The 18,892-nt window shown below is 46.5% G+C and overlaps 1 protein-coding gene across 1 annotated transcript; it reads right to left on the bottom strand.

The window, feature by feature from the left end:
* Window positions 1–10,235: 10,235 nt before the first annotated feature.
* Window positions 10,236–11,282, bottom strand: LOC129343001 (adenosine receptor A1-like). Its single transcript, XM_054998960.1, has one exon. The coding sequence runs from the start codon at window positions 11,280–11,282 to the stop codon at window positions 10,236–10,238; it is 1,047 nt and encodes a 348-aa protein (XP_054854935.1).
* Between the last annotated feature and the right edge of the window lie 7,610 nt (window positions 11,283–18,892).

The raw sequence follows: 18,892 nt of genomic DNA, 5'->3' as shown, positions 1-18,892 counted from the left end.
CACATGTCATCCTAGACGGGATGTTTCCAGCAGCCATGAGAAGGGAATGGAAGTGGGTGGCAGCACATCACCCACGCTGCCCAGATCAGGCCTTTGGTTCTCACAAAATGAGAAAACTTTTGTTTGAACTGGATTTGTTAAGTTCTAAAGCGATGTTCTAGATCTTTTGTTTTTTTTAATTGCAGCCTGCATTGAGTCCCAGGGGTGGGGCAGGCTAGCAACTGAACCAGACTAAGGGATGAAGGCAGAGGCCCTGCAGCCAGGAGATCCTGGCTTGAACCGCTTGCGGGGGAACGGGACACCAATGCCGCCTGGATGCTGAAGCAAAGCACAGAAGCCCACAGGCTGCTTCTGGAAGATCAAGGCAGGGGCAAAAGCCGGTTCACTGCAGGCTTACTCCTGACTCACTCGTAGATCCCAGTTGGCTCCTTATAACTTACATTTGACCATTGGAATTGAGCATTGACTGCTGTTGATGACTGAGGGATGAGACAGGATTTTGAAGGTTAGCTGGTCGAGCTTTGTTTTTTGTGGGAAATGATCTTGTGAACCTTGACTTTCCTTGTGGGACATCTTTAGCCCATCTTCCAGGAGGTCAGGGTGGTGAACGCAGTTCTCCCTTCAACATTTTATCTTCACAACAACTCTGCAAGTTAGGTCAGGCTAAGAGCAGACTATGCTTTAAGATTCTCTTAATAGATACTGCCCTGGATAGCCCAGGTGAGCCTGATCTCATCAGATCTCAGAAGCTAAGCAGGGTCAGCCTTGGTTAGTAATCGGATGGGAAACCTCCAACAAAGACCAGGATCGCAGAGGCAGGCAATGGCAAACCACCTCTGCTAGAGCGGAACTACAAGTGACAAAAGGCACAGGTTGGACACTTGTCAGCTTCCCTCAAGTTTTGATGGGAAATGTAGGCATCCTAGTCTTGCAGCTGGGCTCTCCGACTGCTGTCCAATGGACTTTTCAACTGTCACTTGTCCAACATTCCACCAAGCTGCCTACATTTCCCATCAAAACTTGAGGGAAGCTGACAAGTGTCCAACCTGTGCCTTTTGTCACTTGTAGTTCCGCTCCTAGTCTCTTGTCATGAAAACCCTGCCAGGGGTTGCCATAAGTCAATTGTGACTTTAGGGAAGGATTTCATTTGACCTGGATAGCCCAGGAGAGCCTGATCTTATCTGATCTTGGAAGTTAAGCAGGGTCAGCCTTGGTTAGTAATTGGATGGGAGGCCTCCAAGGAAGACCAGGGCTGCAGAGGCAGGCAATGGCAAACTATCTCTGTTAGTGTCTTGCCATGAAAACCCCACTAGGGGTCGCCATAAGTCATGACTTGAGGGCTGGTTTTCATTCATTTAATAGACACTACCTACTGATTTTCTAATTTACAGGTATTACAGGCTTTTGCCAATAACTGGGCAGAGAATTTCTCTTCAGACTCACACAATACTATTCCTACTTTGGCACCAGGCACTCTTTTAGTACTGTAGTTACTTAAGGAACATTCCAGATCTGTATCAGACCCAGTTGACAATACTCCACTTAGCCGAACAGAGCGATCTGGATCCCAATTGTACAGTTTAGCTGAGATAATACTGCAAGTGGCTTGACCCGAATAGTAAAATATATAAATGCTACGATCACAAGGTGGCACTGTCTCTGTTCGGGCGCCAAAATATGTTTGTAACCTATTTAATTCAAGGAGCAATATCAGACAAATAGATCATAGTTTTATTTTTATTTAAAGAACAAAGAGAGGGTTCACATCTATGAAAGTGTGATCCCACCTTGTGACACTTGCATTTATGAAAATAACAAATGAACCCACTTGAAAAGACATCTTATTGGGAACAATAATAAAGCATATACAACAACAATTACGTAACAATTCAGGCGTGTTGTATTCGAGCAGACCCGGGTGGTTAGTCCCTTGAAGATGCACCAACTTGTAGCTGTGCTCTGCATTGGGATGTCTTCTGTTCTTTACTGAAGTTTCTAAAATATTGATATAGGATATTCCTAGAAAGGAGTGCTTCTGAGGTGAGAGCGTTTCTCCCTGCAGTTTCAGGCCCTCCAATTTCTCAGGGAAAATATACACATAACCTCCATTTCAAATAGCCCAACAATAATAAAAATACAAATTAACAGCCAATTAATATAAACACAATCCTCCCTTCCAGTAATTAGTATAAGAAATTCTTATATCTAAAATATGAATAGAGAGTGTTCATAGAAAGGGGTGCTTCTGAGGTGAGAGCGCTTCTCCCTGCAGTTTCAGGCCCTCGACATGACGGCATTCTCCATCACCAATTTCTCGGGGAAAATTGCGCTTTTTTCCCTTATAAGGAATATCTCAACTCTTTGCACCTTTTTTTTCTTATAAGGAATACCTCAACTCTTTAACTCCCGCTAGGGGACTTAGGGTTCCCAGGTGCCTGCCGGTGGAAGGCAAACTCCCAGGGATTTGCCCCCTCGTCCATCGACTGCCTCGCAGGCACCTCAGGAACGCACACCCCGCGCGCTTCCAACAGGCACGGCTGTTGTGTGTTGCTTGAGTAGAACCTGGGCCGTTTCCACACTGTCTATAAGTAGCGGGAGACTCACAGAAGGCTGCCGGCTTCCTCGTGCGATTTTTGACGCCATCTGTTTACAAAACGCCACAAACGGTGATTTATGGCGTTTTGTAGTCAGATGGTGTTAAAAATCGTGCGAGGAAGCCAGCAGCCTTCCGTGAGTATCGCGCTATTTATAGACCGCGTGGAAACGGCCCAGGGCTCATTTTGAGGGGGAAGGCGCAGGAACGCAGTTCCAGAAGTTCCCCAAAGAGGTCACATGTCAGCTGGCCCCGCCCACCTGACTCTCGGGCATTTGGGGCCTGTTTCGGCCTGGATTGGGGGCCAAAACGGCTCAGATCAGGCCTCTGACTGGTGGTGGATCACTCTCCCGCTCAGCAGCGGCCTGATCCTGACCATTTTGGGCCTCTTTCCGGCCATTTGCAGCCCCTTTTTGCCATTTTGGGCCCAATTTCAGTCCTGAATGGTCAGGATTGGGCCCAAAACAGCCAGGATAGGTGATGCCAGGGGGTGTGGCATATGCAAATCAGTTATGCTAATGACACTTCTGGTGCTGTCAGGGGGCGTGGCATATGCTAATGTTATGCTAATAAGTTCCTCCAGCTCTTTTTCTATGAAATGGCCCCTGAGTAGAACGAAGGCTCCTGAGGCCTACAAAGCTATTGGTGTTTGGCTGCCGGCACGGTAGGGTTACCAGCCTCCAGGTAGTGGCTGGAGATCTCCTGGAATTACAACTGGTCTCCAGGCCACAGAGTTCAGTTCACCTGGAGAAAATGGCTACTTATGGGGGTGAACGCTATGGAATTATGCCATGCCAAGGTCCTTTCCCTCCACAAACCCCACTTTCTCCAGGTTTCTCCGCCCAGATCTCCAGGAATTTCCCAACTTGGAGCTGGCAACCCTACGGCACGGCCAATCAGAACTGTTGCTTTGTAGTCCAATTGCTGTGCTCAAAAGTAGATTCTTGTATATAGTTCATGCAAACGAAGGATTCTAGCTACTTACATTGTATTGGTTGTTGTACAAGTGGATGTGGTTTCTACAAGTATAAATTGGTTACTGTTGAGCCTGAGTCTTCTTGAGTCTGTCTGCTTCCAGTCCACTTTATTATAATAAAGAGCTGTTAATCTCAATATGCAATAATGGCGACGTCATTTCCGAAAATGATGTCGTTGCACCGGCTGTGGGAGGCACCTCAGGAATGTGCCCTGTGTGCGCACTCCCAACAGAAGCGACGTCGCCACGCTGGCCGTGGGAGCATTCCCGCACTGTGTTTGGGGCTGATTTGGGCCCCAAACGGGCCAAATCAGCCCCATGCAGAGCACGGGACTGCTCGAGCAGCCAGCGCAGTGACATCACTTCCAGGAGTGACGTAATCGTGTCAGCCCCAGGGCACACGCATGCCAAGCACGCAAAGAATATCCTCATGGATAGCACGAGGTGAGAGCCAGGTGGACCAAGAGTTACCTATGGACCTTAGAGAAATCTGAAGCTGACTGTTCGAATGGGATGCACAGTTCCTGCATGGCCAGTCACCAGAATTTAGACTTGTGCATGGGCCAGTTTTAAAAGGAGCGCTTGAATTCCATCAGCTTTGCTAGTATTTCCCACGTCAAAAAATTCAGGGCACATAAAAACAGATTAGGAAGCCAACCTCAAATGCTCAGTTGCATTCAGAAGAGAAGATCGGCAAACTGGGTTGGAGCCTTCTCCTCTTGAGTTATGGGTCTGGACTCTGGATTCAGTCCCAAAAAGTCAGGTCAGGATTCTTGGGATTAGCACGTGTCCCGACCCCTCCCTCCCTCCCTCCCTCCCTCCCTGGGCTTCTTTGCTGCTGTGATGGCCTGCAGAGTTTTGGGGCACATTTCGTTCTAGTGCCTATGGTGGTGGAAAGGGCTGGCAGGTCAGAGCTGGCTGATGGCAACCCTTGCTGGGGTTTTCAAGGCAAGAGAGTAACTGAGGTGGTCTGCCACTGCCACCCTGGTCTTCTTTGGAAGAGTCTCCCATCCACTTTTTAACCACGGCTGACCCTGCTTAGCTTCCGAGATCGGATGAGATCTCCAGGTCAGGGCGTGTGTGGCCATGCGCCAGCGCACTTCCTTCCACTGGACTGATCAGAACTTGAGGAGTCTCAGCCAAAGGTGTGAGCTGGATCCACAGGAAGAGAGTTGCCACTGAGCAGCCACGGAGTGATGGAAAGACTCTCTCAGTGTCAATGGACACCTGTGGCGGCCCTTTCTCCCACGGATCTGTCACATGAACAATGAAGATGCTCGTGTGAAGGGGCTCCTCGGGATCGTGCTGGGGCAACCGTCCTTTCACTTAAAACACAGGCTGTTCCTGAAACACATTTTCCAAAGGAGTTGCCGAGTTGGTCTGCTGCAGCCACAAGAACACACACGGTCTTGGGACACGGAATGCTGACTCACCAACGCTGGCCCCATCACAAAGCTGCGAGTTCTTCAGTTGCCACAAGCATCTTTGTTTGGTTGCCTCTTCTGCAAATCTGGCCTTTTGGCCCTTGGCATGCAAACTAAGCCTTCTTTTCAGACTCTCAGTACTCGGCCTGCCAGGACCTGGCTCTCGGCCCCTCTCTGCTTGCTTCTTACAGGGTGAGGCTCAACTTTCTGCCGCTGCTTATCAGCGGCCGCATTGCAAGAACCTGTCATGAGTTAATCAGTGGCAAAAAGAAATCTGAACTGACTTGCCCTCTGGGAGGGAGGTGGCTACTGGGATGGCAGATGGAACAGTTAAGTTCATCCTTTTTGTGCATGAACTTAACAGAAGGGCTTGGGCAAGCTGCCCCCCACGCCTCCACCCAGCCTCAGTGCCCTGTTTGCAAAAATTATGTCCAGGGCCAAGTTTGGGAGGAAAGGATATTTCAAGGGACCAACAGAAAAGCAGGAGACGTCCGAGGTGACCCAAGGATCCTTCATGATGGACACATGAGTCACACCCCAGAGATCCCCTGCATTTGATCACTGGCGCGCTTGCAATCATACTTAACATAGGAGAGCATTTTAGGTGACATGCAGTGGCATTCGGTACTGGGCAACCTCGGACTGATGCAGTGGGGTTGATGAGAGCAGACTGAATTTGAAGCCAGGGGGTGTGAGACTCCCACGAATTAATCAGTGGTGAAATGCAAAAACAACTGATCTGAACTGTGCTTGCCAGCCAGCAGGAAAATACAGAATCTCACAGCTTTTTTTATCCTTTGCCTTAAAATATTGACATACCATCAAGCTGTCATGGGGATAATACCAGCCTGCCTTAGAGGGATGTTGTAAGTGTGATAAGATACATAAACCATTTTAAACAGTGAGAAAGCTACAGGAATGCTAAATATTATTCCTTTTCATGTTTAAAATTAAGACCTTTAAAGAATGTCCAAAAGTTTCCAGGGGTCAGAGCATGGCAGAGAGATTGCTTGCAGGCAATAAACTGTAGGAACTATATCTCATTAGTTTTAAAGATCCGTCTGCCTCTTCATTGCAGGGTCCAAATGCTAGTTTCTCCTAGGAATGCCACGGATTTTGCATCAGCTGTGTTCAGTAGACAGCCTCATAGCGTTCAACTATGGCAGTCATAGAAACAGAGAACCGGAAGGGACCCCAAGGCTCATCTAGTCTAACCCCCTGCACAATGCAAAGAGTCTACAGCTCCCCCCTACTCCCCCATAGACCCTTGCTCTATGCTCAGAGAAAGGCAAAACACATCCAGGATACCTGGCCAATCTGGCTTGGAGGAAAATTCCTTCCTGACCTCAAAACTGCAATCTGCATTACCCTGGACACATAAGAAAGGATCATGATCCACACAGATCGGCAGCCATTAACGTTGTGAAGGTCGATGAATACCAAATTGTAGAGTTTAAAAAAAAACAGGTTATGACTGATTTATGAGAGCTGGGGCTGATTTAACTGTCTGCTATTGCCTACAGAGTGTGATGGCAGTATAGCCAGAACTGTGAGTTTGAGAGAGGTAGAACTCCATACAATGCACATGTGCGAAAAGCCAGTTGCACTGTACTGTATGGTTAGGAACCCAACAGCCACCAACAGACTGACAAATGTATGACAACTAGGCTGCAGTATAGTTGATGGTTGGTTTTTGATCCTTTCCAGGGCAACTGCCTGCCCCCTTTCATCTTACTAGTTGAAGAAGAGCTTTCCTTTGCCTTTTCAGTCTTAGAGCAGAACCACAAGTGACAAAAGGCACAGATTGGACACTTGTCAGCTCCCCTCAAGTTTTGATGGGAAATGTAGGCATCCTGGTCTCGCAGCTTCGATCTCTGACTGCTGTCCAATGGACTTTTCAACTGTCACTTGTCCAACATTCCACCAAGCTGCCTACATTTCCCATGAAAACTTGAGGGAAGCTGACAAGTGTCCAATCTGTGCCTTTTGTCACTTGTGGTTCTGTTCTTAGTTGATCCACATTTTACTAAGATTGTTGAGCTTTTTCCTTTTCACAGTTGCAGTTGTTGGGTTCTTAGATACCTTATATACAGAATTTGGTCTTGGGCTTAAGCTTTCACACTTCAAATGCTACCCAGATTTGTTTTCTTCTTTCCTAGATGGGGAGCGTATGTGCACCATTCCTTGTTCTCTCATCCCTGTATTTCCCCTGTGGCACTCTACTGATGCTGAGCCTCTGGAAGCTAGTGCCATCTCAGGGGCCGCCCCTGTGGTGAGTGGGCCCTGCTGTGAGAGTGTGTCTCCCCGTGGCTCTTGTGTGCGTGTGTGTGTCATGTGTCATCAAGTTGCTTATGGTGACCCTATGAATGAAAGACCTTCCCAATGTCCTGCTGTCACTAACTCCTGGACACTCTGATCAGAGGCATGAACTATTCGCCTTGCCACACACTGCGACAGGCCCTGCCCTTTTTTGAACTTTTTTGAACCTTTGCTGGCAGGGACCTCTTGTCATTGGGCATGCCCTTCTAATCTACTTGCAACTTGATAATCCGTCTGTGTGTTTTTGCTGCAGATTGTTCTGCAAGCAGCACAAAGTTCACATATGGTGCATACTGTCCACCCCTTCTTTGGCCCACCAGGCCTGCTTCACTGTTTTTATTAATCTGGTGCAGATCTGCTCTGTTTTGGCTCCTGCTGATGACTTCGGCAATTTTGGGTCAGCTCCTTTCCCTACACTATAGCAGCAATCTGAGGGTTTTTTTCTGTGTGGCAACTGCCTCTCCTTGAGTAGCGTTCATTTTCAGTGTGCAGAATTTCTACCTGCAGGATGAGGACATGGTGGGTTCTAACCTATGTCCCCGCCATTCATAAAGCTTCCCAACGTTAATGCGCTCTGGCCAGGATTCCCTACCAGGAATTGGCTTTCGATCCTCGTGTCTCACAACACTATTATTTGTATTAGTCAGTCAGGCTCCAAGAGGGGCCTGGCAGTAACCTCACGCAATCCTTCCTCTGTGGTTTGGTGGAGGCTATCATACTCTGTATGGAGTGCATGACTCTTCAATGCAGCTGCTTTGTTAATGCATCTCTTTCAGACTGGTTTCTTACGGCACTGAGTAAAAAGCCCTCTTGAATAATTCAGTTTTGCATTGTTTGCAGAAAGCCAAGAGTGGGAGCTTTCCTGACCTCTTCAGGTATAGGCTCTTCCTATATGCACCTGCAGAAGGCCCTGTACAGACAAGTGTAGCTGCCCTGGTGGAGCATAGGGAGAGAGGTGTTCCCGCAGATATGACCAGACTAAGGCCCTGAAGAGCTTTGGACGTGATAGCCAATACCTTGAATTGAGCCCTGTAACTGATAGGCAGCCAATGGAGTGACTACAGAATGGGATTAATGTTCATGCTTCTCCTAGTTCCCGATAATAACCGAGCTGAAGCATTCTGCAACGACGGGAGTCTCCAAGTTAAGAGATAGGGGCAGGGCTTTTTTTCAGCTGGAACGCGGTGGAACGGAGTTCCGGCACCGCTTGAAAATGGTCACACGGCCGGTGGCCCCGCCCCCTGATCTCCAGACACAGGGGAGTTTAGATTGCCCTCCACACCGGAGATCTAAACTCCCTTCTGTCTGGAGATCAGGGGGTGGGGCCACCAGCCATGTGACCATTTCCGCAGAGGGCGATTTAAACTTTAAAAAACTTCATCCTTGTTCCAGCTGACCCAAAGTGATGTCATTGTGCAGTCTTGAGTTCCACCACTGAGTTCCACCACCTCTTTTCCCAGAAAAAAAGCCCTGGATAGGAGGGCTGTACTGTAAGGAAGTGGTCTCAAGGAGATGTAGTAGTGAAGAAATACAGACCATATTTTTCACTACTATGTGCTACTATCTGTTCCTTGAAGTATGATCCTGCTGGGCAGCTTTATGTTGTTTATTATTTCAGTCTTAGAATTATTTATTCTGTTTCAGCCTTTCTACAACGCTGCATTGGATTTCTGCTGGTTTTAAATCTTTGCAAATTTGCATTTATAGACCCTATTATATTGCTTATTGAAATGTCCTTGAAATTGACTGTACTAGCTCACACTGTGTAATCCGCCTTGAGTCTCAGTGAGAATGCCGGACAATAAATAAACAAACAAATAAATAATAAATTTAGAGGGGAGACCTACGCACAGTGCATTACAGTGGTTAAGTCCTGATGTTACCATGGGCTGGATCTCAGTATGACTCAAGGGGAGCAATGTAGGTCCTCGTTCCCGCACTGTGCCTGAGCCCACCGTACAGCCCCCCCCCCCACTCCGTTCTGCACTTGCTGTCTTCAGGATGGACAAAATGAAACCCTTAAAAGTATACAAAATCTTATAGCACCCTCTTGTGGAGGAATTAAGCTCTGGTGCACCAACAGATACAGAGAATTATGAAAGGCATAAGCAAAGTGGATAGAAATTTTTCTCCATTCCTCATAATAACAGCACTTGATGAAATCGCTGAGTTAAAATGACCAGCTGGACAGATTAAAGAAACTGTTCTCACTAGGCACAATTAACTTGCAGACTTCACCAGAAGGTCCAGCTAGTGCCGTCAGTGCCGTCTCCTTTGACTGACAGCAATTTTCTTTCTCCCTATGAAGCAAAACTACAGTCTATTAGGCCAGGGCTAAAGCTGGTAAGGACAGCAAAAAAGGTGAAAACAACAACAACCCTGCAAACTAAGGATAACCAAAGAAGATGCAACAAAAGACAGAAAACATTTAAAATGATTGAATATAACTAAAAATATTAATTAGAAAGCCCAGTACAAAATTTAATAAATTAATCAGATATACAAACGTTAGATTAAAAACATCCTCAATATGGTTCTGCACATACAGAATTGATTTATTAAATTTTATTTAGTTATATGCAATATTTTAAAATATTTTCTTCCTTTAGTTCCAACCTCCTCGGTTACCCTTGGTTTGCAGGGCTAAAGGTGCCCTTCTACTCACAGAACGTTTTCAGCTGTTGGGAAAAGTCTTTGTTGGTGTGTCAAAGGGCACATTGGAATCCAGCCCACTACGCCAAGTTTTAAGTCATGCAAAATAAATTGTGCAAAAGTGCTCAGTTTGCAAATTCCTCGCGTGCAGAATTTTGCATTGCAGAGGACCGGCAGAGTGCCCACAGTCTTAAGCAAATTTACCAAGTCTGAAAAGTCACCCCTCACTTGGCAAGAGACTTTGAGTTATGATTTCGGGAAGTCGTAGCGTTCACTTCCCCGGCAGAGAGGTATTCCTGAGGGGCATTTCCGACACAGCGGACGGCATGATCCCAGATGCGGAGAAGACGCCCAGGGCGGTGGAGTACCAGACACAGGAAAAGGCTCCCTCCAAGGCCTTCCGGAAGGATCTCACACGGAAGACGTAGATGACTGGGTTGATGGCAGAGTTGGTGTGGGACAGGATGATGGCCGCCATGAGGAGCTGGCTGGGGATGTGGCAGGTCGGGCAGAAGAGCATGATGGTGTTGAGGACATGGACTGGGAGCCAACAAACGGCGAAGAAGAAGATGATGATGAAGAGAGACGTGGCTGTCTGCACTTCCTTGCGGACAATGATCCTCCGTCTCTGCTGAGCGCTGACGTCGACTTCCCCCTCCGCCACCTTGCGGATCTGGCGCCTGACCTCCAGGAAGATGCGGCCGTACAGCACCATCATGATCGACAAGGGCACCAACATGCACGCCATGAAATTGAAATAAACCATGTAGGTGTTCTTAATGATGCTATTGAACAGGCATTCCCCACTGGCAGGCAAGGGGCTGTGCCAGCCCATCATAGGGAAGAGGCCAATCAGGACGGCCAGAGCCCAGCAGGCCACAATAACCAAGAGCGAGTTGCGGGGACTCATCCAGGATTTGTACTGGAAAGGCTTTAAAATGGAGATGTACCTCTCCACCGCAATGGCCAAAAGCCCAAAAACGGAGGCTTGCGTGAACACGAGCAGTGTGCAAAGCATCCAGAGGCAGAGCCGCGGCCTGTACCGGGGCAATCCCATATCAGTAAACTGGGCACAGGGGATGGCCACTGCCCCCACCAAGATGTCCGCCACGGCGAGTGAGACTAGGAAGTAGTTGGTGACAACAGCGCGCAGCTTCCTGTTCCGCAAGATGACCGAGCAGATGAACAGGTTGCCCACGATGGAGAACAAGGCTGTCAGGTTCTCACTCAGGAAGTATGGGATGTCCGGAACAGGAGACATGGCGTCCGATGCTTGGAGGCACCTTGGTATAGAAGACGTATTGTCAACCATGTCCATTTTGGGACATCAGCCCATGTCGACTTTGCTTGCGAGAACCTTCTCTTTGGGCTGTTCAGCCTCTGTAGGTTGCCGGTCCATCACCCCAGACACCAAGAAAATCCCTCAAAGCTGTGTGAAGTAAAAATACAACACAGAATAGCGAGCTGGGTAATCCTTCTGTGGCTGCTTTAGAAGTATTTGAAGACAGAGGAGACCATTGGAGGGAGGGAAATCACATTCTCCCACCCAGATCCTGCTTCCCCCTCAGTTCTGCTTCCGCTCCTTCCTTCTCTTTCTCTCCCATTGGTTCCTCCACACACCCACCCCAGCTCCTAGCTCCCAGCTCCCAGCTCCTGCTTCTGGTGATGGCTGCTGCCGCTGCAATACTGGGCACCATTTTAAGTTGCTATGATTAGTCAAAATGCTGCCCAAACATTGGAGGATTTTTTTGCAATGTTTTGGATTTTTTTTTAAAGCTCCACAATTATTATTTTGCAAATTAGATCTTTCTGCAAATCTGGGGGTTCTCCTGGACTTGTAGAACCCTCAGTTATAGACCCGGCAGATTTTTTTGTCTGTATAGGGTCCAGCCCTTGAATAGTAGGTATATGTATTTTAAAAATCTTCTACACCTGTGGCTTTCAGAATTTCTTCATTCCTGGAAAAAAACCTTTTCCACATTTGGTACGTCTGCTGAAATATCCCTCCGCACTGTATAAGATGGTGTGTGTGTTCTAAAGCGCATACTCAATTTATGCGGGAGATCAGTCAATAAATATTTTTAAGAACAGGCATGTCTTGTATGATGTCTGCTGTCCTCAAAACACAACAGAATGACATCTAGAACGTTTCTGTACAGCTGTATGTTGCGGGATTAGACTGGAAGGCATGGGGAACCGTATATTTCAGGCAAGTCCTGATAATAATTAATACTTAACAACAACAACAATAAAAATCTCTCAGGGAAGCTTTCTGCCATTACAGGTCTTCTCAACAATGAATCTCTGATGTACTCCCCAAGAGTTCTCAGGTACATAGTTAGAAAACCACTTTTCTACACAAGCCAAGAAGACAGATCTCATCGATAAGAAATGTTTATTTAATTGGGAGAGTGACAAACAGCTCTCAATTTTTTGGAACGCTGCTGTTCCTCAGCCGTTGTCCCACAGTGCGAGATTGTGTGTGTCCACGCCTACCTTGATGTAAAACTGAATATTTAAGCTATGTGCTCTGAAGTACAAGCTTAACAATATACATATGAATTTCACACCAATTGTGAGGGCACAATTCCCCTCAAAAGCAGGGAAATATAGATTTCCTCCCCAACATTTGCAAAATGGGGTGGGGGGAAGGTGCTGAGGGAAGATAGGACATCTTTCTCTGAGAGACTTTTTTCAACCCATCCTCCTGCAGAGACACATTTTGTCCCAATTTTTATCAGTACTTCTCTTTTGCTACTTTGCCAACACTCACTCCACTGCTCATTAACGCAATTATTTCAACCAGGATTCTAAAGAACTCTGGAGTTTCTGCAGGACATTGTCAGGGGTTCCACGAGAAATCGTGAAATAAATAAATTGAAATACTACAAAAATTCCAACTGTCCCTCAAAATATCATGGTCATCAATGTTACATTTAGTTGTATTATAGATCCAAAGGAGTTAGCCGTGTTAGTCTGTAGTAGCAAAATCGAAAAGAGTCCAGTAGCACCTTTAAGACTAACCAACTTTACTGTAGCATAAGCTTTCGAGAATCACAGTTCTCTTCGTCAGATGCATCTGATTAAGAGAAATGTGATTCTCAAAAGCTTATGCTACAGTAAAGTTGGTTAGTCTTAAAGGTGCTACTGGACTCTTTTCGATTTAGTTGTATTGTGACTGTATTTGCTCTGTTTTGTTACAGAGCACTGGCGATATAAATGGCAGTACTTTAGCCAGTAACTGGATTGTGCTTCCCCGCCGCCAACTTTTTCTCTCTTGTAAAAACTTTCATAGGTTCCTTGGCTTTTGAAAAATTAATGTAGAGGATCCTCCATGAAAAAAAGGTTGGGAAACACTGCTCTAAGGATCTCGGAGCTCCTTACTTGATTCCCACCTCTATTTTACATTCACAACAACCCTGCACTGGAGGCTGCATTGTAGAGAAGAGAGAGAGAGTGAGCAACAGGCCTAAGGTTACCTAGTAAGCTTCATGGCAGAGCAGGAATAAGAATCCAGATATCCCAACTTGAGTCCGACACTTTAATCACCTCACCACCACACCACACTGGCACTCACATGCTACAAGATCTTGTAATACAAAACTGATCCCAGTACGTATGTTTCCAGAGGATGTTTGTAAATTTCTATCCAGGAAGCTCCAAAGATGCAAGTCCCCCCACCACTCGGATGCACTGAATATTCAGCATAAACACCAGTAGCTCAAGTAGGGGTGAGAATGACAGCCCCCTTGGTTGTTGGAAAAGTATATTCCCTTGCAAAGAGGCTGGGAGGGGGACAATCTGTTGCAGAGCAACTTAAAGTACATATGACTTACCTGCAGATTTCCCTTGCTATAGCAGCGGTTTGCTATCCCCTAGCACGAGGTATCATCTAAGGTTGTGGGGGGGGGGGAGCTCAAATCAAGCTCATGAACCCCTTCAAAGTCACATCTCATGCAAGCAGAGCCAAAGCGGTCCATCTGTGGCTCGCTCCTTCCATCTGTTTGCAAAAATTAGATCTGATAAGTGGCTAAAAAAGACACCTGTGTTTACTAGGGAAATGAATGGAGGAGGGTTGGGCAGAATGTATTTGTCTCCACCAGAAAGGGGAGGGGGTGTGGGATGGCAAATATAGTTCACCATCTGTAAAGCTAAAGAGCCAGTGTGAAGCAGTGGCCTGAGTGTTGGACTGGGCTCTGGGAGCCCAAGGTTCAAATCTCGACAGTGTTATGAAGCTCATGGGCCTGTCTTAGGCCAGTCACTACATTGCAGGGTTGTTGTGAGGATAAAATGGGAAAATGAGAAGCAAGTATGCTGTTCTATACTCCTTGGAATAAAAATGGAATAAAAAGTGTTCTAGACAGGACAGGTTTTAAATGCAGCTCCCATCCCGCAATCTGAGCTCACCAGGCCAAGGAGCCAATCAATCCAAAAAGACATTTTCTAAAGTAGATGGTCTTGCTCAGTTGTGACATTTGGGGCCATGTGGGGATCCCCATGTGGGGATGTGTGTCCCAAAAGCTGCTGACATCCCTTCCTCAGACCAGGGGCAGCTGCCCTGGGCCCCATGCCCTGACCACCTACAGCCTCGCCTCCACCCCAAAGGATGGGGGGGGGAAGAAGAACAGGCCCCTGTTGCCATTCACGCCTGCCCTGACGGTGGCTTGGGCAGCTGACCTGTGGCAGCAGCTCTTACCATCTCACATGGGACAAAGGCCACCCCTTGCTTGGCCAGGGGAGGGAGGGAGGGAGGGTGCTGCTGCAGTGGGATGCCCCACTGGACTTTTGCACGGGGCCCCAGAATCACTGTCATTTGCTCTGATACTGTGGGAAAGAGTAAGGTGGTCAACTTATTTCCCTGGCTGGGCTCCTATGCTGTTAATAGCAGCACAGTACAGAAGTCCGTTCTAAAGGGGTAGCCATGTTAGTCTTCCACAACAAATGTAATCAGTTTTTTTCTGGTACCAGCTTGTATCATTTTTACAATATGGAGAACTTCTGGAAGAAGTTCAACAGATAACATTTTTCTTCAATGGAGAGATATAGATCTGGGTAAAGATTTACTGGCTGACTTCTCTCCTTGCTTATTGTAGAGGTATTAAAGTCCTGCCAGAAAATATATATATATATATATATATATATATATATATATATATATATATATATATATATATATTTTTTTTTTCCCCTAGGGTTGCCAATATATATATATATTAGCAACCCTAGAATGGAGGCTGCTCCAAATTCTACAGCACATGTTGATTATCCACAGCGGAAAGGTCAGCAAATAGAATTTTTTCTCAATTATTTACCATTAAACCAAACAAACCTATATTTGGATGCCTGGCTGAAGAAAAATCTACACCATTGTGAAAAGCTTTTATGGAAGAGATGCCTCATTAAGCCCTTTATGCTGCAAGGTTTAGTGAAGGGAGCCAGGCACAGCGCGAGATGCCAAGCAGATAAAGGTACATTCTTGGGGGAACAAGGTGAGTTAAGACAGGAGCTACATTTTAAAAAGGATGAGACACATCTTGATTTCATATCCCGCAAAAGGCACCACTGAATTCTTTTATTTTCACATGAGGAAGTTTAGAACTGCCCTGCCGGCTGCTTTAAATTTTAAAAAAAACCTCGGGTTGTTTGCTCTGTTGCCTGAGAACTAGATAAATATTGATTATAAATCAACATAACACATGATGTGGAGCCAATAGGAGATTCTTAACATTAGCTCTTTGTTTCTAGGAATTAAAACATTGATTTCTACATGTTGGGAAACGTTGCCAAACCTACTTACAGTTTAATTTCTTGATGCACTCTGGGCTGGATGACTTTTATTTTCTTACAGGTTGTTGAAAATGTTGGATTACTTTGTTTCTGGTGGGTGGGTAATCCTATCTGTCCAAGGAAAGCCAGATAGTCTGTAATCCAATATGAACATAACCCCTTTCTGTTCTTGGTGTTTTAACAGATTCTCACAATTAGGGCTTTTTTCCTGGGAAAAGAGGTGGTGGAACTCAGTGATGGAACTCAGGACCACACAATGACATCACTTTGGGTCAGCTGGAACAAGGGGGGAGTTTTTTAAAGTTTAAATCACCGCGCGGAGGGCAATCTAAACTCCCCTCTGTCTGGAGATCAGGGGGCGGGGCCACCGGCCATGTGACCATTTTCAAGAGGTGTCGGAACGCCGTTCCACAGCGTTCCAGCTGAAAAAAAGCCCTGCTCACAATACTAAAGTTTTATATATAATTAACAGCTATACCTAACACAGCAGTGATTTTAGCCCTTTTTAGATGCAGCAGGTCACTCTTTACAATTCTTGCTTCCCCATTTTGTAGAACAGTGGTTAAGTGGTTGGGTTGCAAATCAGCACTCTGCTGGTTTGACTCCCACTGCTGCCATGAGCTCTGCAGTTATCCTTGGTTAAGTCACTTCTCTCAGTCCAGCTCCCCAGCTGGATTGTGGGGAGAACTAGTTTGGTGTAGTGGTTAAGAGCGGCAGGTCTCTAATCTACGGAACCCGGTTTGATTGAAGCCAGCTGGGTGGCCTTGGGTCAGTCACAGTCTCTAGGTGCTCTCTCAGCCCCACCCACCTCACAAGGTGATTGTTGTGAGGATAATAATAACACACTTTGTAAATTGCTCTTAGTATGCATTAAATTGCCCTGAAGGGTGGTATATAAATCAAATGTTATGCTGTTGTTATTAATAATAATAACACTAAGTCTCCCAGGCAATGAATGTATGAAGAATACTATGTTAATTTGGACAAAGAATCCTATCAACCCTCTTACATTAAAACAGAAGGATATAAAAGCAGTCTGGCTGGATCAGACAGAGTCCATCTTGTTGAGTGTATTGTTTCACACACAGGCCCACCAGGTTCCCCCAGAAGGCTTACAAGGAAGGCAAGGAGGCCCAAACCTCCCACTGTTGCTACCATTTCAGAATACAATGGTATTGAATCGCCCTGCGCACCCGACTGTTGATTGCATTGTCTTACACATTGACTTACTTACAGACAAAGGTTAAGTCTTTCATAGGGCCAAGCTAGAAGTAACGAATGACACTTGAACAGCAAGTGAACAGACCCACGTGGATTCCTCCCTGTTCACTTGCGCTCCACTTGCACTCCACTATGTGAACGAGTGGAGTGCAAGTGGAGCGCAAGTGAACAGGGAGGAATACACGTGAGTCTGTTCACTTGCTGTTCAAGTGTAACTACGTGATCGAGTGGCCCGGGAGACCGCTCTTAGTAAGACTCTAATCTGTCCAAAAGGGTGGTATATAAGCACATTGTTGTTATTATTATCATTATTATTATTTATTATTACCCATCCACTCCCACTTCTTCGCCTAAACGAGACCATTCTCCTCTTAAAATGAACTTTTTTGCCTTACCCCTCATCTTGTGCCTTTAATAACATTCTCTGCTAGTTTTTAACCAGCTTCAACTTTTCCTGGCCATGGAGAGCTCACGTAACAGAGAAGAGACTTTAACTTGCATAATTCCCAGGCAGTTTATTATTAAAGACAGAAGAACAAGAGTTGTCAATCGCCCTCTCTTATTCACGGGCTTCGAAGGGCGGGCAAGAGCGGCGCTTCCTTACAGCTTCACCGGCGGCTCTTGAGCATGCGCTGAATGAACGACGCGTGCTCAGAGGCGCTCCTTGGGGGAAATCGCTAATCTGTCCAGTAACTGTCTTTTCGCCCTTCATCCCCGCCCCTCTCGGCGAAAGCCACGCCCCCTCCGCTTAGCTGCCTGAGGCGGTGGCCGCGCGCGCGCCCACTCCTCTGAATTTCGCGGGTCCGGCCTGAGGAGGCGGGCGCGCGCTCTCCCCTCCCCCCCGCGCGCCCTGCCCTTGCTTGGCTGCTCCGGCCAAGGTAGCCCTGAGGGGAAAATGGGACGGGGGGCGTCTATTGAGGGGGCTGCTGGCCCTCCCACAAGCGCCACTGGATCCTGTTATTCAAAGCCTCTGTCCACCCCCCTCCCCCCGGGCTTTAACATTAAAATGTAAAACCTTCCTTCCTGTTCAATACGACCTCGCTCAGTTTTCTTATTCAGCGTTAATTAAAGGACTCCTACCCCATCCATAAAATAATATTTAAAACATTTTATATTATTTAAAAAAATAAAAAACCCAATCCCCTCAGAAAACCACCCCCTTAAAAATTAATAATCCTCTAAAAACAGTTTCCCTAAGACTCCCCACAAATAACCTCCCAAACGAACAAACTACACTAAGTAAAATGTCCTGTCTGTTGCCCCCTTCCCAAACTTGAGAAAAGTAAAGCTAGATCAGGGTGAAAGTCTTAGCTAGTCTTGCAGTGGTCACCCAGACACTTGGGAAACCCACAGAAGAAAGGGTCTTTTTCCTTCACCATGGACTGCCCCCCCTCAGTAACCGCCATTGAGACACACTGCACCTGATCATGGTGGTTTCATTTAGTTGTTAAGGCTGCTACCCTTCCTCTGTCTAGTATCCTTTTCTGGCTATTTTTGCTAAAGCCATCTTGGAGGTACCTGCCACTCAGTAAACAGGATAATTTGTTTTTACAGTTTCAACCAATATTATAGAGTCCAGTTCCCAACTGACACCCCTCAGCTACATTTGGATCCCTACTGACCCCCAAAGCAGGGTCTCCTCCCCACAGATTTCTACGAACCTCCCAGTGCAACACTGGTCCCACTAAAGATTACCCTTTAAGAAACATTGCCATAAATTACCTGCAAAATCCCATTGCTGAATCCCTTCCCCTTCTCAAGGTGAAGATAAGCCCATCCCTACTAAAGGAGTCATGGTGTCCTCCATCTTCTTGCACTTAAGATCCCTGTATTCCTTATTCCCTAAGGAGCAACCTTTAAAAAAGTGAAAGAGACCCTTTCTCCTAACAATTCTTCTACTGTCTTGCCCTCTCAGATTCA

Source organism: Eublepharis macularius, chromosome 15 (assembly GCF_028583425.1).
Source record: "Eublepharis macularius isolate TG4126 chromosome 15, MPM_Emac_v1.0, whole genome shotgun sequence".
Classification (NCBI taxonomy): domain Eukaryota; kingdom Metazoa; phylum Chordata; class Lepidosauria; order Squamata; family Eublepharidae; genus Eublepharis; species Eublepharis macularius.
This window is presented reverse-complemented; position numbering and strand designations above follow the sequence as displayed.